Below are 23,839 nucleotides of genomic sequence, written 5' to 3'. Positions count from 1 at the left end.
CCTATGTGTCTTGCCTGATCTCCATTCTCCTTTAGGAAGAAGAGTGATGCCACTCAATGTTTAAACCTACACTTGGTCATAACCCACACATCCCAGGGATACTGAATCCAAACCCTTTTCCCCACCATCCAATTCCTTATTCCCGTCCACTCTTTCACTTATTTTCCTTCTCTCCCTTAACTGGATCTTTATCTACTACCTACAAACATGCCTATGCATCCTCAGAAAATCCTCACTTGATCCTTCTAATATCTCTTCTGCCTTTCATGACTAACCTCCTTGAGAAGACCATCTACAGTAGGTACCTCCCCTTCCACAAACAATTGCTTCCTACTTTCTAATATGAAAAGGTAAGAACCTTCCTAAAAGGAAGGCAGGGCAATTGGGGTTAAGTGTCTGAGGTCAGATTTGAATTCAGGTCCTCCTGACTTAAGGACCAGTGCTCTATTCACTGTGCCACCTAGCCACCCCTAAAGGTATTAGAACATAGCCATTTTATTGACTCAAGCCATTGTTCTGCCAGCTATAGACCAACCCTTTCTGCTGCTACCACATTACAAATTACACAGAGCTAAGCCTGATGGTGAAATGCCTGTAATCCCTCCTGCTGGGGAAACTAAAGCTTGTGGATCTCTTGAATTCAAGAGTCTAAGCTTCCATGGGACTCAACCAATCAAGTGTCCCCACTAAGTTTGCCATGGTGAGCCCCCTCAAGAGTGGGGGCAACCTCCAAGTAGCCTAAGGAGGGATGAATTAGCCCAATTCAAGGGGCCAGTCAGAGTGGGTTCAAACCTGTCAGTAACCCTTGCACTTGTAGGCTATGGGAGGACCCAGAATAGAACCACACATATGCAAATGACATAGACCACTACTGAGATCTTATGTTTCAGCATCTGTCTTCTGGGGCCAAGAGTGACAGTTAGTCAAAGTGCCATTTTTATTTATATTATAGGTATAATAGGGTGTAAGCTTCTGGAGGGCAGGAACTACTTCATTTCTGTCTTTTTATCTCCATTTCCTGGCATACATACAGGTGCTTAATAATTACAGTCATTGTGCAGATTTTACCTCGTTTATACATGTTTTCCTCATTTTCATATATGTCTTCCTATAGAAATATTTACAGCTAGTGGGATAGAGAATAAATACATTTTTAGAGGGAAAACCTATTTTATGAATAAAGGGGTTTTTTTTTTGGAGGGGGAAGGCAGGGCAATTGGGGTTAAGTGTCTGAGGTCACATTTGAATTCAGGTCCTCCTGACTTAAGGACCAGCGCTCTATTCACTGTGCCACCTAGCCACCCCTAAAGGTATTAGAACATAGCCATTTTATTGACTCAAGCCATTGTTCTGCCAGCTATAGACCAACCCTGCTACATGGTACAATGGAAAGAGCACTGACCGGAGTCAGAGGACCTGAATTAAAATCCCAGTTTATATACTTAGATACACCCTCATGAAACTCATAGGGTATGCCCTGCTATAGAACCTGTAGCGATTCATTTTTTTATGTTACTATGTAGTTTTACAAAGTGCTTTCTTTACAAAAATCATATAAAGTAGCAATCAGCAAGCATTTTAAGTGCCAGACTGTGCTAAGTGCTAGGGATATAATGGCAGTGAAAATTTTATTTTTTTCTCAAGGAACTTACATTCTAATGGGAGAAACAACATTGTGTATTTGTGTGTATGTATGTATGTATGTGTGTGTGTGTGTGTGTGTGTACACACGTGCAACAAATACACGTGTTTTTATCCCCATTTTAGTGACCAGGAGATAGAATTTAGACCTGGAAAAGGGGTCATTAGAGTTTAGGCTACTTAGACTATGAGCCATTTAGACTATGAACCATTAAGTGGCTTATTGTCACAGCTAGTCGACCTGGGACTCTTAAGTTAATATACTATTTCACTATTCAAAAAAAGGTCTAAACTGAAGTTATTCTGGTTTTTCAAATTGTTCGGTCAGGATAACAGGTTTTATGTGGGTTTATTTTATATCCTGCTAGTTGGCAAAAGTTATTGTTTTATCTAGCTTTTTAGTTGAATCCCTAGGATTTTCCAAGTATTATATCCTCATATCTGCAAAAAGAATAGTTTTGTTACCTCATTGCCCCTTCTGATTCCTTCAATTTCTTTTCTTTCTCTTAATGCTATTGCTAGTATTTTTAGTGTAATATTAGTAATAATGGGCATCTTTGTTTCACTCCTGCCTGATCTTATTGAGAAGACTTTTAGCTTATCCCATTACAGGTAATGCTCATGGTTTTAGGTAGATACTTCTTACCATTTTAAAGGGGGGGGGATCAATTTATTATACCTATACTTTCAAGTATTTTTAATAGGAATGAGTATTGTATTTTTGTCGAAAGATTTTTCTGCATCTATTGATATAATCATGATTTTTGTTACTTTTATTGACATAACTGTTAGAGGCTAGTAGTTTTTTTTATTTTTAAATTTTTATTTATTGCTTTTTGAAGGGGGGAGGGCAGGGCGATTGGGGTTAAATGACTTGCCCAAGGCCACACGGCTAGTACGTGTTAAGCGTCTGAGCTCAGATTTGAACTCAGGTCCTCCTGACTTCAGGGCTGGTGCTCTATTCACTGCACTACCTAGCTACCCCTAGAGGCTACTAGTTAACCAAAAAAAGTTCATTTATTTTATTATATATATATTACTATAGACTACTAGAAAAAATGCTTTGAGCTGGCAAAATTATTAACATTTATGTGGAAAACAGTTAATCTTTAATGTGGTAAATTTCAAAGTCAGTTCTAATAATCATAAGTTTCTGATATATGCTTATATATCATGCTCAATGGAGACATGTATGTGAATTTCAGTTCAAAATTCACAACACTGAATTAGAATAGTTTTTTTACTTCAAAAACTAAATATATTTGCCAAAATATCTGTATGTATTTTGAGTTTCGTTTCAGTCAGTTTAGGAAAGTTTTATCACATCCTTTGTAATATGCAGTGCAAAAGTTAAATGGTATTCTCTGTTTGAATGGAAATTTGCTCTATTATGAATTTCCAATAACTTGAAATGCTTTGTTAACTTAGCATTATCTTCTGTGAAATATAACCAATATTATAATTAATAAAATAATGAAAGTTAAGCTTATCAAAAGCCTCTGTAGATTGAAAGAGTTCCTCATTCCCTGGTTAAGTCAGGATATGACAATTTTTTATACTTCAGCACTTTTTTTAGACTTAATTTCCCCATGCCACTCCCCCACCTTTCTACCCCTGTGCTTTATTAGTAATAAAGAAGATATAGAAAAAATAAATTAAATCTTCTGTGTAGATTAACTTTATGGGTTATCTATGGTTAGCCAAACCTCTTTTAAATTGACTCTTCCTTCCTATGATTTTGGATCATTTCCTCTTTCTATTCAGTTTGCACTTAGGTAAAGCCAGCAATGGTATTAAGATAATTAGTAAGGTAAAGTAGTAAACTTTTAGTAATATTATCTACTCTTTTAGATTATTGGAGGCAATACAGAAACCTCTACAACCAGGTAAAAATCCAGGGTTTTTTCCGTTCTGGCTATAGTACAATTAACTGACTTTATACAAGTAACTTAATAATTACTGTGTTTTCTTATCTTCAGAATAGAAGTAATAATATATGTCCTACTTAACTCATAGGCATTGAATGAGATAGAGTATATGTGAATATAACCACTTACACTGTGGAAAAGAACACACTGAAGTTTGAACTTAGTTTTCATCTCAGCTGTATCACTTTCTATGGGACCCTGGGCAAATCTCTCATCTCTCTGAGCCCCAGTTACTTCATTTGTAAAAAAGGAATGGTACCACTACTTCAGATTTATTCTGTAGTGAGATAATGTGTGTGAAAGCACCTTTAAAATTGTGGAACACTTTATGTTAATAAAGGAAGGATTGTGTCATACCTATGATAGATCAATAAAAATGTGGTGACACCTTTTAGGCAATTTCATTCAGTTGCTTTCATTTTAGTGATGAGGAAACAGACCTAGAAAAGTTAATTAACTTATTCAGAAAGATAGCTAGCTGATCTTAGAGCTGGAACTAAAACTGAGATCTCCTGATTATTTAATTTCTGTGCTTTTCATATTGCCTCCTTAAGGAAACCGATATTCTTTTTAACTTTTCTAGGGCAATTGTACAAACAGTTTTTTTTTAAATTATCATCTTTTCTTATGCTTCCATGGGTCCCTTATTTTTATTCAATGCCCCCGGTTGCACCCGAGGCTACTGCCACCCCCCAGAATCTGTCCAGTGCTCCCTAGGGGGTGGTATTGCCCACTTTGGGAATCTGTGATCTGGTCCAGTTCTTTCATTTTTCAAATGAGGAAACTGAGACCCAAAGAAAGATAAAAAGATTTACCCAAAGTTACCAGATTTGATTAGTGGCAGATTTGGAATTAAAATCCAAACCTCTTGATCCTTGATCTAGATAGTTTTCTTGCCACAGAACAACATGTTTCACACAGAAAATCTAGGCTTCAGAATATACTAAGAATCCTATTAATTCAACCCCAAATTGTAAAATTCTGGTGATAATTCAGGACCCCAATATATCACAGAATATACTATTCCAAAATTTTTTAAATTATATCGAGAAAATACCAACATTTTTTAGATTTTTGGTGAATATTTTATGCCATCCTACACGTATAGTGAACCAGTTGCAAACTATTAACAGGTGGGATCAGGTTTTCGTTTGTTTTTTTCCTAAGCAATTACAAGCATAAATAATTGGTAAGAAATCAATTGAATATAGTTTTCCCTGGAGCATTGCAAATTTTTTTCATATAGTAGAGTTGCTTTGTGATTTATCTCATGATGCACAATTTCCCCATTCCATTTCTTGATTTATCTTTGTTTACTTTATCCCAAACCTAACTTTGGGAGAGGGATATATAGATTTGTGAATTTGATATAAATGGGGAGATCAAGGTATACACAAAGCAAACTGCTTCAGTGTTAAAAATGCATTTGTCTTGATGAGAATTGGCAGTTATTCTAGTTGTTGGTAAGTGCCTCTAGCATGTCCCTTCAGTGTATGTGGTGTACTGTGAATGCACATGTATATTAAGTTTGGACATATTAGCTTAATGACTTGCCTATATACTTGGGACTTGAACCTGCTCTAAATATTCTGCCTGGCTTTTGGAATAATGGGTGATAATAGCATCAAAGTCCTGAAGTATACCTAGCATGTTAGTATTGAAATCATGCTCTTCAATTTTGCTAGATGGGCAAATGACAAGTATTTTTAAGTACTGTTAAATGATGAACTGAAGAAAGGCAGCAACAAAACAAGTTCAGGTAAAAGCCATATATCTTTCTGATTGCATTTAACTTTCCTCAAGGTTTATAATTCATTACTCAGAATTACCTAGTATAGTATCCTGGAGAGAGTTGTTTTTCATGGACTTGGATTTGTAGAGAATCCTTGAAGTAGAACTGTCTGGATGTCCCATGTTTGTTCCTGGCCTTCAAACTCAAAATATTGAGTCATAGAGCATACGTCTTCTTTTAACAGCTCTTGGGGCAAAAGCTGGAGTGTTAACAGATTTTGCTTGTTCACAATTTGGTTTAAAAAGTCCTTAAACTTGCAAATTTACAAAAACCTATAAAATTTTTATAGCAATAGGATTATATTTAATTTTCCTTCAAAGTATTTGCATATCAATATTTCATTATGAACAGAATGTTTTCAGTTACCACATAATTTATGAGTAGCTACAATAAATAATAAATATTGATAAAAATAATGAAAATGTTAAGAGATCAAAGATAAACATATTCCTTGCTCTTAGGAAGAAGATTCTCCCAGGATACTTGGCAACATAATATAGTAACAGACTTGTTGGTATTTCTTCCTTTATAGCCTTTACAACTATCGCTTTTATATAGATATAAAGTTGTAAAGGACCTTAGAGAATTGAATCCAATTGAATCACAGAGAGGTTTTGACTTGCTCAGGGTTACTCAACTATTAAGTGTCTAGGGCAGGATTCTTTCTAACCAAAGTCTTCATTACTCAGAATCCACTGCTCTATTCTTGATACTTTGTTCAGCTGTTTATTAAATACCTACTAGGTGCTACATCATAGGGGAATTACAGAAAAAAAGATAAAGCTCTTATCCTCAGAACTTGTCATATATATTTTAAAGAACAGCAGACCCTAAACTCTCAGATTTGTGAGTTTGCTGCTGTTGGTAGAATTTTCTAGCCATTCCATTATTTAGATTACCTACGTCCTTTTCCATAGCTCCAGTGTGAGAAAACCTACTCTAGCCAAATGTCCACTCAGCCCCATCCTATAAGAATACTATTTTTCTAATTCCTGCAGTGTTTCTTCCCCTTTCCCCCTCTGTTCCATCCAAGAATAATTATAGCTTCTATTTTATGTGGTGCTCTAAGATTTAGTTTTTTCACAACACCATGAAATATTATAAATATTTTTCCCCACTTCACAAGTAAGGAAACTCAGGCTAAAAAAGGTGACATGATTTGTCCTTAATGACCCAGCTGCTAAGTATCAGAGTAGGGATTTGAACATAGATCTCCTAAATTCAAGTCTAGCATTTTTTTCATTTTACTATACTGTCTCTACTTAGTGAAATCCTACCCCTTTCAAAGTAGTTAAGATTCCACCTATGTGAAGCCTTCCCCAACCACTGAAACCATAAGGGATTTTTGTCTATTATGAACTTTTAGAGCATTTATTTTCTGTTATTTTATAGTGTACTTGGCAGTACAAGGCAGCAAATGATATCCTTAGTATGACTTAGCTCCCTACTAAATCATAAACCACCTGAACAAAACTCTTTAATACCATGGAATCTAGCATACAACCTTGTGAGCCTAGTATTTGCTCCATATAAATCGTAGTGACTGAGCTGCTTCAATCAACTTTCTCCAACAGCAATTATTTTACTTGTATCAGCAAGCATCATTTTAGTTTGATAAAGGTGCCAAAAGAGAACTTTAGCTTTATCCCCTTTTTTTTGGAGGGGGAAAGGCAAGGCAATTGGGGGTAAGTGACTTGCCCAAGGTCACACAGCTAGTGTGTCAAGTATCTGAGACTAGATTCCTCCTGTCAGTGCTGTATTCACTGCACCACCTAGCTGCCCCAGCATTATCTTTTTTTTTTTTTTAAAGCGTTTGGGGTTAAGTAACTTGCTCAAGGTTACACGGCCAGTTATTTTGTGTGGGTGTTAAGTATCTGAGCCCAGAACCGATCCCAGGTCTCCTGACTCAGGGGCCAGTGCTTTTATTCACTGTGCCACCTGGCCACCCCTCCCAGCATTATCTTAATAAACATTTAGGTTGGTATTGTTCTGCATGGATCCTGTTTTATTTTGCTTTGTGTAAACTGTTTTGTGCTGGCCACCACTCTTTCCAAAAGATAATGGTTTACATGTAGCAAGTTTGCAAAGCACTTTGCATCTACTTATTCATCAAATGCTGGAGTGAGTGGGCCTCCTTGGTAAAAAAAAAAAAAAAAGTTGGTATTTATTTTACTTTGGTATTCTGCTTTGTGAAATTTTTAATTTATAATTTATTTTTAGTTTTCAACATTCATTTCCACAAGATTTTGCATTACAAATTTTATCCCCATCTCTTCCCTACCCCAAGATGGCAAGCATACTGAATACCCCTTCCCCCAATTTGCCCTCTCTACTTCTCTTGATTTTCAAAATTCTTCTTGAGCTCCTCCATGACCTGCAGCCATTTCATATTTTTCTTGGAGGCTTTTGATGCAAAAGATTTGACTTTGTTGTCTTCTTCTGGTTCTGTGTTTTGATTGTCTTTTGTCACCAAAAGATGATGTAGTTTGATTTTACTTCCTCTGTTTGCTCATCTTGCCAGTCAATTACTTGACGTTTGAGCTCTTTGCCGGGGTAGAACTCTACTTCCAGAGTGGAGAGTGCTGTGTCCCAAATTTCTGAGGTTTTGCGCAGCTGTTGTCAGAACTTCTTGGCACCTACCTCAGAACTGTGAGGATGACTACCTCTCCACAGTCTCAGTAAGTTCTGCCATGCTAGCACTCCTCCCCCTAGGACTGCCACCCAAGACTGCTACCAAGATCCAAGCAGGGCAAAGAAAGAGAGTCCTGCAGTTACCCTCTGCACAGTCACTTTGTCCCCCCATGATCTGTGGTCCTGGAGCTCAGGAGGCGGCCATCCTGGGGGCAGCGACTGGACCACACTCTACACTCACCCAGTTCCAACAGAGTTCCCCCACTGACTTTTTACTTTCTCTCTGGCGTTTATGGATTGACAAATATGGAAACCGCCAGAGCTGCCAGTGATTCACTCTCCTGAAGTCTGCTCCAGCAGCAGACACAGCAGACTGTCAGCACAGCCCGTGCATGTCTGTGCTCTGCTCCCAGCCCAGTGCCAGAGACCCTTCCTGTTGGCCTTCCAGGCTGCCTTCAGCCAGAGATTTGTTTCTCTTTGTCGCTTTATGAGTTCTGGAGTACTAAAATTTGTTTAGAGTCATTTTTTTTACAGTTATTGGAGGTGGTGGGAGTGGGCGCTCAAGCAGGTTCTTGCTTTTACTCTGCCATCCTGGCTCCATCCCTGGTATTCTGCTTTCTTATAGAATGTTGCTGCTCTTTGAGTTGAGGAAACCAGGGCTCAGAAAGGTCAAGTGATTTGCCCAAAGTTAACAAAGGTAATTAATAGAGGCAGAACCCAAAATTGAGGCCTAATAACTCCAGGTCCAGTGCTGCCCTAACAGCAATGGTTCCCCATGTTTTTTAGGATGTGTGCCCAACTTATAAAATTTCATAGCTCTCACATGATAATACTACTGTCAGTAATATCTAATACATACTAACCTGTTCTAAATTAAATAATGCTTTAAAATGGTTTCTTATCCTAAACACAAGAGCATCTATTTACATCTCAAAGACAGTAAAATATTCTCCACTCCCAGGTAGGGAATCCACAGTACCATTCTAGACTGACCCTTCTCTAAAAAGAGAAAATGCTACCAGGTGGAGGGTTTAAAAAAAAAAAGTGATTCGTGAATAAAAATTAATAGAAAAGTTTGATTTTGTTTAAGATTCACCTTGAATATACATTTTAAAATATTAAAATTTTTTTAGTTTGATTTAAAAACCAAGTTGCTGGTGCTTCTGGGATTACTACCTCAAGTCAAAATCTGAAAGCAGGATAAAGCTAGTGATGATGCCAGTTTCTTGTATTGGGGTTTTTTTGTGGCTTATTTTTAGTAAATCTTGGGACAACTGTTTGTCATTCAGAATTTGTTTATCCAAAGTGTTTTCCTTCTCTATATTATTTTAGATGATTTGTTCTATTCTTATAGATACTTATATTCTTTAAGTACTTATCTCTTATTCTAGTTATAGGCTTGGGAGTAAGGGAACAGACCCAAGATAATCCATATTGAGGTTATGAGGAAAATAGGATTCATTGAACAGGAATTCAGTGCATTGTTTATTAAGCATTTACTATATACAGTATACTAGATCCTGAAAAACTATTTCATTCCTTCCTGCAGGGGAAATTTAACGTAATAGGGAGGACAAGACAGCACAAATAGGTATGATACAATGTAGTAATGATATCTGACATTTATATAGCACTATATAGAAATTATCTTATTTATCCTCACAACCCTGTTAGGTATTATTTTCTCCATTTTATAGATTAGCAAACAGACTCTAAGATTAAATGATTTTTTAATATCTTAAACACTAATAATTAGCAGAGATAGGATTCTAGTTCAGGTCTCTCCTGCCCTGTGTGGTTGTACTCTTTCCTGTATACTGCCTGTGCTTTCCCTAGATAAAATGTAATAAGGGCAAAGATCCTTCTGAAAATTTGAGGAGAATGAAATTACTTTCAGGAAGAGAAGAAGAGGAGTGAATGGTTTCACTGAAAAGGTGGTACATTGGTCCTTGAAGGATTTCAAAGAGGGGATACTAAGGACATGTGTTTCCGCTCTGTACAAGAGCCTGTGTGAACACACAGAGGAGGAAGAGGACATATAATGTTGGAAAGTTCATAATCATCCTTCTTGGTTTGTGGTTTAGATAAAAACACTGATAGCATGCTTCTCAAAATTGCAAGTGATTTTGCTGTCAAGAATAGTTAATACATGGGGCGGGCTAGGTGGCGCAATGATTAAGTGCCAGTCCCTGAGCCGGGAGGACCTGAGTTCGGTTCTGGCCTCATACACTTAACACAAAAAAAAACTAGTCATGGAGGCGGCTAGGTGGTGCAGTGAGTAAAGCACTGGCCCAGGAGTCAGGTGGGCCTCAGACACTTAACACCCATACAAAAAAAACTAGCCGTGTAACCTTGGGCAAGTTACTTAACCCCAGTTGCCCTCCAAAAGGCAAAACAAACAAAAAAAGAATAGTTAATACAGAAGTTAGTAAAATCTCATGCTGTTGGCAACCTAGAACATTTGACCAGATAATGCAAGATGAAAGTGGATTAAGCATAAATGTAGAGGATGACTAAGCAATTATAAAATGGCAGAGACATGAGGAAACAAAACTTTGAAAACAATTGAGTGTTGTATTGGATGACAGCTCAAAAGACTAGTCCAGTCTTAGGCTCCATTGAGAGTGATGTGAAAGTCCTCTGAAGTCTTTCCTCATCAAACCACGCCTAGGCTATTATATTCCATTTCATCTTATTCAGGGCATTTTTAACCTGGACAATATCCTGGAAAAGGCAATATGAATTACGAGGAAATAAGGGTTGGTGGAAGGCTTAGGGTAGACACATCTATTTGTTTTAAAGGGATAGTAGGTAGAAGAGAGACTTTTCTGTTTGGTTCCACTTGGCTGAATGAGGGGTAGTGGGTGGAAATTCTAAATAAACGTAGGTTTGATGTATCATTTAGATACAATGAACTATAGGCAAACTTAGGTTTGCTTTATGTAAAGAAGGAACTGTTTTAAGAATTAAAGGCTACCCATCATTGGAAGTCTTTAGACAAAAGCTATTTTCCCCCTTATTGGGTATGTTACAGTGGAGAGTTTCTCTCAGTTATGGGTTGGACTAGATAGCCTCTGAACTTCATTTTCTTTTTTTTCTTGTCTTTATTAATTTGTTTACTTTTAGTTTACAAGATTCAGTTCCACAATTCCTTGAGTTTGAAATTTTCTCCCCCTCCATCTCCTCCCTCCCACCCCCATGGCGGCATGCAATCATGTATAGGATCTGCAAATACTTTCACATTAGACATTAGTCGGATTGTAAAGAAGGATTGTAACCAATGGAATGAACAATGGGAAAGAAGAAACAAAACCAAACAAGAAAAAGAAAGAGCAGGTAGTTTGCTTCAGTCTGCATTCAAACACTGTTCCTTCCAGTTCTTTCTTTGAATGTAGACATCTCCTTCCATCATGAGTCTTTTGGAGTTGTCTTATAACCTTGCTTTGCTGAGAAGAGTCTAGTCTATCAAAGTTGGTCGTCACACATACGTTGTGTCTGTAATTATGTACAAATTTCTCCTAGTTCTGCTCTTCTCAGCATAAGTTTGTATAAGTCTCTCCAGGTAAATATGAAGTCCATCTGCTCCTCATTTCTTATTGCACAATAGTATTCCATGACATTCATATACCACAACTTGTTTAGTCATTCCCCAGTTGATGGGCATCCCCTTAATTTCCAATTCTTTGCCACCACAAAGAGCTGCAATAAATTTTTGTGCATATGGGTCTTCCTCCTGCTTCTATGATCTCTTTGGGATACAACCCCAAAAGTGGTATTGCTGGGTCAAAGGGTATACAATTATTTATAGCTCTTTGGCATAGTTCCAGATTGCTCTCCAGAATGGTTGAATCAGTTCACAACTCCACCAACAATGCAGTAGTGTTCCAATTTTTCCATACCCTCTCCAGCATTTGTCATTTTCCTGTTTTGTCATCTTAGCCAATCTGACTGGTGAGGTATGGTACCTAAGAGTTGTTTTAATTTGCATTTCTCTAATAGTGATTTAGAGCATTTTTTCATATGCATACACATATCTTTAATTTCTACCTCTGAAAATTGCCTATTCATATCCTTTGACCATTTATCAATTGGAGAATGACTTGTATTCTTATAGATTTGACTCAGTTCTTTGTATATTTTAGAAATGAGGCCTTTTGGTTGGCTAAGTGGCGCAGTGAGTAAAGCGTTGGCCCCGGAGTCAGGAGGACCTGAGTTTGGTTCTGGCCTCAGACACTTAACACCCACACACACAAAAACTAGCCGTGTAACCTTGGGCAAGTTACTTAACCCCAATTGCCCTCCAAAAGGAAAAAAAAAAAAGGAGGCCTTTATCAAAAACAAAAAAATTCTTTCCTGGTTTCCTACCTCCCTCTTAATCTCGGTTACACTGGCTTTGTTTGTACAGAAACTTTTCAATTTAATGTAATCAAGATTATCCATTTTGCAATTTTATAATGCTCTCTAACTTTTGTTTGGTCATAAAGTTTTTCCTTCTCCATAAATCTGACAGGTAAGCTATTCCTTGCTTTCCCAGATTGCTTACAGTATCAGCCTTTATACCTAGATCATGCACCCATTTAGACTTGATTTTGGTATATGGTGTTACCAGTTTCTGCCATACTATATTCCAGGTTTCCCAGCAGTTTTTGTCAAATAGTGAATTCTTATCCCCAAAACTGGGGTCTTCAAGTTTATCAAACTGTAGATTACTATTGTCATTGACTGCTGAGTCTCGTGTACCCAATCTATTCCATTGATCCACTACTCTTTTCCTCAGCCTTTACCAAGTAGTTTGGATGACTGCTGCTTTATAATACAGATTAAATTCTGGTATGGTTAGGCCACCTTCCCTAGCATTTCTTTTCATTAATTCCCTTGATATTCTAAACCTTTTGTTCTTCCAAATGAATTTTGTTACTACTTTTTCTAGCTCTATAAATTAATTTTTTGGTAGATTGATCAGTATGGCACTAAATATGTAATTTAATTTAGGTAAAATTGTGGTTTTTATACTAGCTTGACCCAGCCATGAGCAATTGATGTTTTTCCAATTAGTTAGATCTGACTTTATTTGTGTGAAAAGTGTTTTGTAGTTGTGTTCATACAGGACCTGGGTTTGTTTTGGCAGGTCGATTCCAAAATATTTTATAATGTCTACAATAACTTTAAATGGGATTTCTCTTTCTATCTCTTGCTTTTGGATTTCATTAGAAATATACAGGCATGTTGAGGATTTATGTGGGTTTATTTTACGTCCTGCGACTTTGCTAGATTTACTTATTGTCTCAGGTACTTTTTTACTTGATTCTCTAGGATTCTCTAAGTATATCATCATATCATCTGCAGAGAGTGATAGCTTAGTCTTTTCTTTGCCTAATTCGATTCCTTCAATTTCTTTTTCTTCTCTTATTGCTACTGCTAACCTTTCTAGTACCTGATTGAATAAGAGGGGTGATAGTGGATATCCTTGTTTCACCCCTGTTCTTATTGGAAATGCTTCTAGCTTATCCCCATTACATATAATAGTTGCTGATGGTTTTAAATAGATGCTACCTATTATTTTAAGGAAGACTCCATTTATTCATATACTTCCTAACTTTTTTTTCTTTCTAATTTTTTTTTTTAAGCAATTGGGATTAAGTAACTTGCTTAAGGTTACCTGGCCAGGTGTTTCTGGGTGGGTGCTAAGTATCTGAGCCCGGATTCGATCCCAGGTCTCCCGACTCTGGGGCCGGCGCTCTTACTGCGCCACCTGGCCGCCCCCTTTTTAGTGTTTTTAATAGGAATGGATGTTGTATTTTGTCAAAAGCCTTTTCTGCATCTGTTGAGATAATCATGGTTTCTGCTGGTTTTGTTGTTGATATGATCAATTATACTGATGATTTTCCTAATAATGAAGCATCGTTGCATTCTTGGAATAAATCCTGCCTGATCAAAGTGTATTATTCTTGTGATAAGTTGCTGTAGTATTTTTGCTAATATTTAAAATTTTTGCATGTATAGTCATGAGGAAAATTGGTCTATAATTTTCATTCTCTGTTTTGTCTCTTCCTCATTTAGTAGTCAGCACCATATTTGTGTCATAAAGAGAATTTGGTAGGACTCCACCAATTTTCCCAAATAGTTTGTAGAGTATCAGAATCAATTGTTCTTTAAACGTTTGATAGAATTCACTAGTAAATCCATCTGGCCCTGGAGATTTTTTCCCAGAGTTCGCTGATGGCTTGGTTGATTTCTTTTTCTGAGATGGAGTTATTTACTTCTTCAGTTAATCTGGGCAACTTATATTTTTGTAAATATTCATCCATTACCCCGAGATTGTCAAATTTATGTGCATACAACTGGGCAAAATAATTCCTAATTATAGTTTTAATTTCCTCTTCACTGGAGGCAGGTTCCACCCTTCTCATTTTTGATACTTGTAATTTTGTTTTCTTCTTTCTCTTTTTTTATCATACTGACTAAAAGTCTATCAATTTTTTCCCCCATAAAACCAACTCTTAGTTTTATTTATTAATTCAGTAGCTTTCTTAATTTTAATTTTATTAATCTCTTCTTTGGTTTTCATTATTTCTTTTTTTTTTTTTTTTTAAGCAATTGGGGTTAAGTAACTTGCTCAAGGTTACACGGCCAGGTGTTTCTGGGTGGGTGCTAAGTGTCTGAGCCCGGGATTCGATCTCCAGGTCTTCTCAACACTGGAGCCGGTGCTCTTACTCGCTGTGCTACCTGGCCGCCCCAGTTTTCATTATATCTAATTTAGTATTTAATTGGGAATTTTCAATTTGTTTTTTTTTTCCTAGCTTTTTCAATTGTATGTCGAATTCATTGACCTCCATTTTTCTCTTAATTTATTCATGTATGCATTCAGGGATATAAAGCTTCCCCTAAGAACTGCCTTTGCTGCATCCCACAAGTTTTTGTATGTCGTCTCATAATTGTCATTCTCTTCAATGAAGTTACTGATTGTTTCTACAATTTCTTGTTTGACCTACTCATTCTTGAGGATTAAATTATTTAGTTTCCAGTTTTTAGTCTGTCTTTCCATGGCCCTTTATTATAGCATGTGATTTGTATTGAATCATGATCTGAGGATGATGTATTTAATATTTCTGCCTTTCTGCACTGAATTGTGAGTTTTTTATGCCCTAGTACATGGTCCATTTTTGCATATGTGCCATGTACTGATGAAAAGAAGGAATATTCCGTTTTATCCCCATTCAGTTTTTCTCCAGAGATCTATCATGTCTGGCCTCTCTAAAATTCTTAGGAAATCTTACTGAAATTTTATTGAAAAATTGTGAGTGTATTTTCCTTGTTTACCTTTTTATGTCTTCTTGAGTCTTGTAATTGGCGATCAGATTTTCCATTGAGCTCTGGCTTTTTCATCAGAAAAGTCTGGAAGTCCCTTATTTCATTAAGTGACTATCTCCTTGCCTGAAAGATTATGCTAAGTTTTGCCAGGTAGTTGATCCTTGGTTGCAGTCCTAGCCCTTTTGCCTTACGAAATATCAAATTCCAGTCCCTCCAGTCTTTTAATGTAGAAGCTGCTAGGGCCTGTAGGGACTGTAGTTCCACAATATTTGAATTGTTTCTTTTTGGCTGCCTGCAGTATTTTCTCCTTGACCTTGTAATTTTGGAATTTGGCTACTATATTTCTTGGAGTTTTCAATTTGGGACCTCTTTGAGGAGGAGGCTGGGGAATTCTTTCCATAACTATTTTACCCTCTGATCCTAGGACCTCAGGACAGTTTTCTTTTGACAATCTCTTGGACGATGTTGTCTAGGCTGGTTTTTTTTTTTTTTTTCATCATGGCTTTCTGATAGACCAATAATTCTTAGGTTATCTCTCCTGGATCTGTTCTCCAGGTCACTTGTTTTTTCCAGTGAGATATTTTACACTTCTAATTTTTCAATCTTTATGTTTTCTTTGACTGACTCTTGATGCATCATCCTTAGCTTCAATTTGATTGATTCTACTTTTTAGTGAATTATTTTGCTTGGTTAGTTTTTGAAGCTCCTTTTCCATATGTTCAGTTTTTTTTTTTAGGGAGATATTTTCTCCAGTTATATTTTGAACCTCCCATCCCAGTTCAACAATTTTACTTTTTAAGGATTTGTAGATTTAAATTTATCTTCTACCTCTCTAATTTGGCTTTTAAAATCTTTCTTGAGCTCCTCCAAGAATTCTTTTTGGGCTTGACACCAGTTCCTTTGGTGGTCTCAGGTGTGAGTATAGATAGAGTCCATGTTGTCCTCTGAATTTGGTTGTTCTTGCTCACTATAATAGGAGTGTATTGTTCTTGATTTGACAGATTCCTTCTTGCCCATTGTGATTGCTTATGTCCTGAATTTTTAAAGTGGATATCTGCTTCTGGGGTACAGATGTACCATGCTTCTCAGGCTGGGAGGTAGGGGTTTGGTCGTTAACTTTGTGCTGTAGCCTCTGGGTGTAGACTGAGGCCAAGGCCAGGACCCTCAGTATTAAATACCCTGTGTTACCCTGAGGTTCACAGAGTAACCTGTATGGGAGGGGTGGTCTGGCCACTTCAGGTTTCCACCTCTGTGCCCCTGGGCTACAGCTCAGGCAGGCTCAGTAGCTGGCAGCCTGCAGGGCTGGTATCTTCAGATTTCCCTGATGGTGCTAATTAAGTAAGACACACCTGGGCTTGTGTTATTAGAGTTTGCTGGCTCTACCCTTGAGATTTGGGAGCTCCTGCTGGTCAGCTGAGGTGGTGCTTGTTGGGATGCCGTCTGCCCTTCATTTCAGATGGCTTCATACTGCTTCAGTATGCTTCATTCAGACAGCTTAGTACTACTTCAGTTAAACCCTTCTTCTAGGTGTCCCAAGCCTGTGGCTATTTCCACTAATTCAGGATTTTACTCTAGGTGGGACATTTATCTCTGGGTTTTCTGGGTCAGGGAAGGGGAATCAGCAGCTGGGGTTTACTCTGCCATCTTATCTTGGCTCCTGGAAAAATCAGGTAGGTGATTTTTAAACATCCAGGCTGTGGGCTGGTAGCCCCAGGAGAGCCTGCTGTCACTGCTGCCAGTCCTGTTCATTCTCTTACCCAGCTCTGACCAATCCTCCGTCCTACGGTGAGAGGGTTGCAAATCTCACCCTTGGCGGTGTTGTGAGTCCACTGACTGGGGCTCCTTCTCACTGTAGTCTGCTCTTGGTCTGTGGTGGTGCACACCCCACCCCACCCCCCAGCTGCACGTACTCCACGTTTCCCCTGGCAAGACCTATGTGGGCACTTTCCTGGGCTGGGAATCTGCCACATACTGTCACTCTAAAATCTGTTTACATTCACTTTTTGAAGTTTAGTGACAAAATTCATGGAGGAGCTTAGAAAAGTTCCTGCTTCCATTCTGCCACTTTGGCTCTGACTCCTGAATTTCATTTTCAACTGAAATTGTGATGATTCTGAATTTATGTTTTATGGTTTCATAGATTGAAAGTTTGAAGGACGCATGGGATCCATTTAGTCCAATTCTCTGTTTATAGATTTAGGAAACTGGGATTCCCAAAAAGGTTGTGTTTTGCCCACAAATTTTCTCTCTGGACAGAGCCTCTGAGGTTGGATCATATCTGTAGTATCTTCCAGCTTTGTGATCTTAGGCATTATTGTGCCTGCCCTGCTACATTCCTTCCATCAGTTGATATTTTTCTTTTTTGCCCTCTTTGCTGGTATGATGGGTGGGAGGTAGAACCTCATTTTATTTTTAAAAATTAATTTATTCTTTACTCTTAGCAATTTTTTAAAGTTTGATTTCCAAATTGTCTTCATACTACCCCCTCCCCCACCCTTTAAGAAGGTAAGCAATATGATATCAATTACACATTGAAATCATGCAAAACATATTCATATTATCCATGTTTTTAAAAAATAAGAAAATTAAAAATTCACACTTTAATTTGCACTTTGGAGTTTGTCGTTTCTCTTTGGAGATATATAGCATTTTTCATCATGTGTTCCTCCAAATTGCCTTGGATCATTGTATTAATCAGAGTAGCTAAGTCTTTCACAGTTGATCGTCATTATAATATTCTTGTTACTATGTACAATGATCTCTGCTCACTTCTCTCTGTCAGTTCAAGGTTTCCCAGGTTTTCCTGAAACCATCCTTTTCATTTCTTAAATCGTGGTAATATTCCATCACATTCATAAACTACAGCTTGTTCAGCCATTCCACAATTGGTAGGCAATTACCTCAGCTTCTAATTCTTTGCTACTACAAAAAGAGTTGTAAAAAGTATTTTTTGTACATACAGGTACTTTTCCTTTCTCTTTAATCTCTTTTGGATACAAACCTAGTTGTGCCATTGCTGGGTTACTGTTTTATAGCCCTTTGGGCATAGTTCCAAATTGTTCTCCAGTTTATGACACCAGTTCATTAGTGTCCCTATTTTTTTTTTTTTTAAGCAATCGGGGTTAAGTAACTTGCTCAAGGTTACACGGCCACGTGTTTCTGGGTGGGTGCTAAGTGTCTGAGCCCGGGATTCGATCTCCGTGACTTGCCCAAGGTCACAGGGCTACTAAGTGTGATCAGGTGTCTGAGGCTGGCTTTGAGCTCAGGTCCTCCTGACTCCAGGCCTCCAGCCACTTATTTTAATTCTTCGTACCTTTCTGTTCAAAGTGTGTTTCATTAAACAACATATTGTTGGATTCTGGTTTCTAATGCATTCTGCTATCTGCTTCTATTTTATGAATGAGTTTATTCTATTCATATTTGCAGTTATTGTTACTGTCTTCCTTAGTTATTTTTATTTGCATTTCTCTTATTAGTACTTCAGGGTATGTTTTCCCTAGAGATGCCAATAGCTTCATTTTCTTCTGAAAATTTCCTTTTCATATCCTATGACAACTATCTGTGGTTACTTTTCTTGTATGTATTTGGCATAATTCTTTTTCTACCAAGCCTTTGTCATAGAAACAGTCAATAAACATTTAAGCACCTCCTGTGTGCCAGGCAAAGCTTTCATAAACAGCCCCTTAAAATATTTTTAATTTTATTCCCTTCAACTGATTTAAACACCTATTCTTCAAGGTATTATGCTATCAAATACTGACAACACAAGGGTATTTAAAAGCCCTCAAGGAAAACATACTCTATTTATAATACACATCAATACATAGAAATATAAGTGTAGGGAGTGAAAAGGAAAAGATGAGACAATAACAGTTTTAGAAATATTTAAGGAGGCAGAGGCACACTATTAGCTGAGGAAAGTGATGGTTAGGATCATGAAAAATTTCACAGGGGAAGGGGTATCATAAGGATTTTGAATAGCAGAAGTGAATTAATTTGAGAAAGAAAGTGGGAGGGGGATAGAAGTAACCCAGTACCTGAATAAGTGTAGAGAGGAGTGAGATAGGAAGTTGAGTTCAGGAAAACGGCTAGTAGTCCATTTTGTCCAGAACACAGAGTACATGAACTGAGATAAGATGAAATGAGGCTAGAGATGTAGGTTGGAGTTACATTGGGGTCAGGAATTTGTGTTTTATTGTAAAGGCAACAATACAGAACCACTGCAGGTTTTTTTGATCAGTGGAATGAATTGGTTTGAATCTGTTCCTTATTTTAGTAATGACTCATTATTATTGTGTGTAAAAATGCTACTCATTATGAGTAAGTTATTCATTTAGTATGTTTTTTCCGTGGTGGATATGAAAATGTACTGACTAACCTAACATATGTGTGTGTGTGTGTGTGTGTGTGTGTGTGTGTGAGAGAGAGAGAGAGAGAGAGAGAGATCCACATTTGTTAGATGTCATGATGGAGTTATGGAGGCAGCCTGTGATTTTGAAACTTTGTTCTTTATCTCAGTCCCATGTTCTAACCAGCTAAACTAAGTAACCCACAAAAAAGAGAATAGTTAAAACTCTAAAACGATTCAAGGGTTTTTTAAAATAATAGACATGGGAACCCTTTTTTTTCTATTTGAGGCTACTAACCTATCAAAAAATTCAGTATGATTTTTCTCTCAATAAGAGGTGATGAACACTGAGAGGTAAGTTCCATAATTCTTTAGAAAAAGCATTGCTATTATTTTCAAATTTATTTATATATGTGTGTGTATACATACACATATCACATTCTTTTACTGAGATACACCTTAGTAAATACTTTCTCACATCTAATTGTTTCATTTTCATAAGTATTCGGAAAGTAGGAAAACACATATGCCTAAAATAGCAAGAAATATTTGTCTTATCACTCTGTGCTAAGTACTTTACTAGGACTAGAGGGGATTTTTTAAAATGTTATTACTTCTTTCCTTAAAAAATTTACCAGAAACCTGGGCAAATCACTTAACAACTCAGTACCCTAACACAACTCGTAAGAGTATTAATTGCTTCAGAGAAGCAGCCTTATGGTTACAGAGATAGATTTGGAGTCAAAAAACCCACATTCAAGTTCTCACTAGCTCAGTGACCTTGGACAAGTCATGTAATCTCTCAAGGCAACTCTCACTTTGCAAAGACTATCTGTTGTAGAGTTAAATGCTGACCAGAATGTAGAGGGATTTTCCTCATTTGAGAATGCTCTATATTAATGAAATGACAGGTCCAATCCCTCCAAATATAAGTAACTCCCCCCCAAAAAAACAAACTTTAGTCTATGTAAAGCTTATTTGTGGGTGAATGTAAAGTTCAAGGATTTGTGATGACAGTTTGCTTCAAGTCAAATGTATTAGTGATGATTGCCCATAAATATACCTGGTTAATAAGCTATCAGAATTACAGTTTGAAATTTATTGTTGATGCTTTGAATTTCTCTAGTGTTGAAGATGAGGCAAGGTGTTCTTGGTTGACATGTGACTCATTTTACTCTCAAAATACTTATACATTCCTACAAGTAGAAGTATTTCCTCTTCCATTTTAATTAGTTTCCATAAAATGTTACTTCCATGGCTAGAAACAGATACAGTAGTTCTTAAGATAAATAAGTATAATACTGAAAAGAAAGCAGTACATTTTGGTGGTGTAAAGTGCCAACCAAAATTATTTAGTTGCTAATTAATAGATATATAACTAGAAGTGATCATTTCATGCCCTTTTCTCTTAGCCTTTGTTTCAACATCTATAAAATAGAGAAAATAACTACACTCACAGGATTCACTGTGAAAACAAGTGCTGTCATGCACATAAAAAAGCGCTTTACAAATATTAAAGCACTATTAAACATCGTCTGTTAAAATACCTGGAAAAAAGACAGTCCACCCTTAGAAAGAGGGATTGTTTCACTATTGGGCATGGTGTTTCCCTTATGTGCACAGTGTCTGATATAGGGCGAGCTTTTAATAAATGGTTGTGAAGCGATTGGTTGTATTACTCATTAGATCTACTTATCAGGTCTGAAATAGATTTGATTTAACATAGCATTGTGGATGTCATACTTAATGGCCAAATCACTTATGATATTATGTGAATTCCTAAGCAGGTTGAAAACTCAAAGAATATTTATTAATATTTGTTCATTTAAATTGATGTACACAAGTGAGTTATCAACTGAGTCTTTAGTCAAGAACCATTCATATTATAGATAATTTTAATTAAGACACATAAGCCATGCTTTTCATATTTGAAGGTTACACAAAGCTGAAGAAAAAAGTTGGATATAGAATCAAGATTGATAAAAATTCCTGGAATGATAGAGTGAAATCAACAAAGCATTACTTAATTGGGATGCATATAAAATCTTTTTCTTAGGTTCCAGAAATTAGTTGTACAAGTACAGGATTTGGAAGATGGTTTGATATCAATTCTTATGGGAAAAACTTGAGGCTCTTAGTTGACTACAAGATACACTACTTATAGAATATACTGTGGTATAACTGCCTGAAAAACTGATACCTTGTTAAGCAATATTAACAGAAGTATACTATTCAGATCAAAGTAGTTTATAGTCCCACTAAATTTCCACACTGGTCTAAATAGATCTTACATAATTATATTAAGTTGTAGGACCTCTATTTTAAGAGGAACCAATAACAAAAAGCAACATACTAGTGGCGTGTTTTGGAAAAAGGCAGCCAGTGGTGTAATGGCAGCTGGAAAAGCCCTATATTTGGAGTCAGAAGAACTGGGTGTAAGCCCAGACTTAGCCATTTTGCTTGCTGTGAGCCAGGCAAGTCACTTATCTTATAAGACTCTAAGTTTCAGACTTGTGAGGGGAAAACTTTATAAAACTGTATGGTATATAATATGCTAGATTTAGTAAGGTCCTTGAGCGTAAGAACTGTTGTTTTTTCTTCTTTCAGCATAGTGCCTTAAATGTGTAGGTGGTTAATAATTGCATTTGTTGGATGTTATATAAGGAACGGGGGGGTGGGAGATGATGCCTGCAATAATTGTCTTCAAATATTTTTTCTCATAAAAAAGAAAGATTTATTTTGTGTACTACAGAAAAAAGAATGTGGCTCATGGGGTAGGGGAGGGAGGTATTACAATAAGCAGATTTTTGACTTTGTATAAGGGAAAAACTTTACAATAGTTAGACCTGCCCAAAAAAACAGATGAGTGACCTTGTTACTGAGTTTTGCTCATCAGCAAATCGTTTAAGCAGGAGCTATGTGATCAGCCATCTAGCCAGAGATGTTTATAGAGTGTATTCTGCATTTGGTGGGAGATAGTAGATTGGACACCTAGGGTCCTTTAAACCCTCTTGACTTGCTCATCCCATTCCTTCTCTCTGAACTACCACTGCATCTAGGCATTGATTTCATTCCCCCAAATGACATCAGACATGGCACTCACATTGTTACACACCCCCATTCGTGGCAGTGTGAGCCCCTGTGCCCTTTCCATCACTTATGAGAGCTCTTTGTCTACTACTTACCCTCCTCCCACCCCAGCCCCCATCCACAGAACTCCCACCTGCTTCACACCTCATCAAAATATTTTCTATGCTTCAGCTAAGTTGAGAAATGAAGAAAGAAAGAGTCCCTTCAGATGTCTAGGACTAGCAGGAAAATTGTATTCCTGGCATCCCTACTTTTAATTGCAACTCCAACCCTATTTTTATATAACAATAATTAGAAACTGCACAGTATTTTTGCAATATTTCATAAAGTAGGGTTTTGGGGATACCTTGGAACCTAAACACAATTATTAGCAGTCTTACTAGTCAGTTCTAGACAAATGCTTTTTGAAATACAACCCATTCATGAGTCAGGAAATGTTTATAAAGCCATTGAAAAGGCACATCACTATTTAAGAATATATTTCACTATGATTATAGGTAACTAAATGACCATGGAATCTGGTGCAGAGACCCAACAGAGTGGCGATGCAGCTGTAACGGAGGCAGAAAATCAACAGATGGCTGTACAAACACAACCACAGATTGCAACATTAGCACAGGTATAAGATAATTTTGGAATTTTCATTAATCTGTATAATTTAAATGTGTTTTGGATTAAAAGAAAATAAATTTTTTGGTATAGTGGCATACCTAGAATGAATGGAGAAACATGAAATTTTAAAAATTATTTTCCTTTAGATAAGCATAATTCTTGTAAATAGTTGTTCAAAACTGAAAAGTAGTAGCCATTGTCATACAAAACTTAATAATTCTTTAGTTACAATTTTGAAATATTCTTATTTTTTCCTAATATTTAGAAAGTTTTGTTTGTTTAGAGGAAAACACTATTCTTTTTTCATTGTGCCCATTTGTCTGGAGTACTGTTTGTATATAACCCAGAAGACTGGACAAGTAATAAGTAACTTCATTGCTTTATTCAAACGAGTTTCCAAGATAGTCGTTTCATATCTTTTGTCTACAAAAAGAAAACAATATAATGTGATAGACAGTGGAATAGTCATAATAGGAAGACTTAGAT

General features: G+C 36.8%; 2 protein-coding genes across 2 annotated transcripts in view; one reads left to right on the top strand and one right to left on the bottom strand.

Moving 5' to 3' along the window:
- METTL21A (methyltransferase 21A, HSPA lysine) overlaps positions 1-23,839 on the bottom strand; it is a 104,246-nt gene that overhangs the window by 7,191 nt on the left and 73,216 nt on the right. The window lies entirely within an intron of this gene.
- The window catches only part of CREB1 (cAMP responsive element binding protein 1), an 86,030-nt gene that overhangs the window by 7,934 nt on the left and 54,257 nt on the right, over positions 1-23,839 (top strand). The window contains exon 2 of the mRNA XM_069075265.1: positions 23,239-23,360. Coding sequence (XP_068931366.1) covers positions 23,247-23,360 — 114 coding nt within the window. The 5' untranslated portion in view covers positions 23,239-23,246. The remainder of the gene's footprint in view (positions 1-23,238; positions 23,361-23,839) is intronic.

This window comes from Petaurus breviceps, unplaced genomic scaffold (assembly GCF_028583685.1).
Source record: "Petaurus breviceps papuanus isolate PSGF00001 unplaced genomic scaffold, PetGlider_PUasm1.0 90903, whole genome shotgun sequence".
Taxonomy (NCBI): domain Eukaryota; kingdom Metazoa; phylum Chordata; class Mammalia; order Diprotodontia; family Petauridae; genus Petaurus; species Petaurus breviceps.
This window is presented reverse-complemented; position numbering and strand designations above follow the sequence as displayed.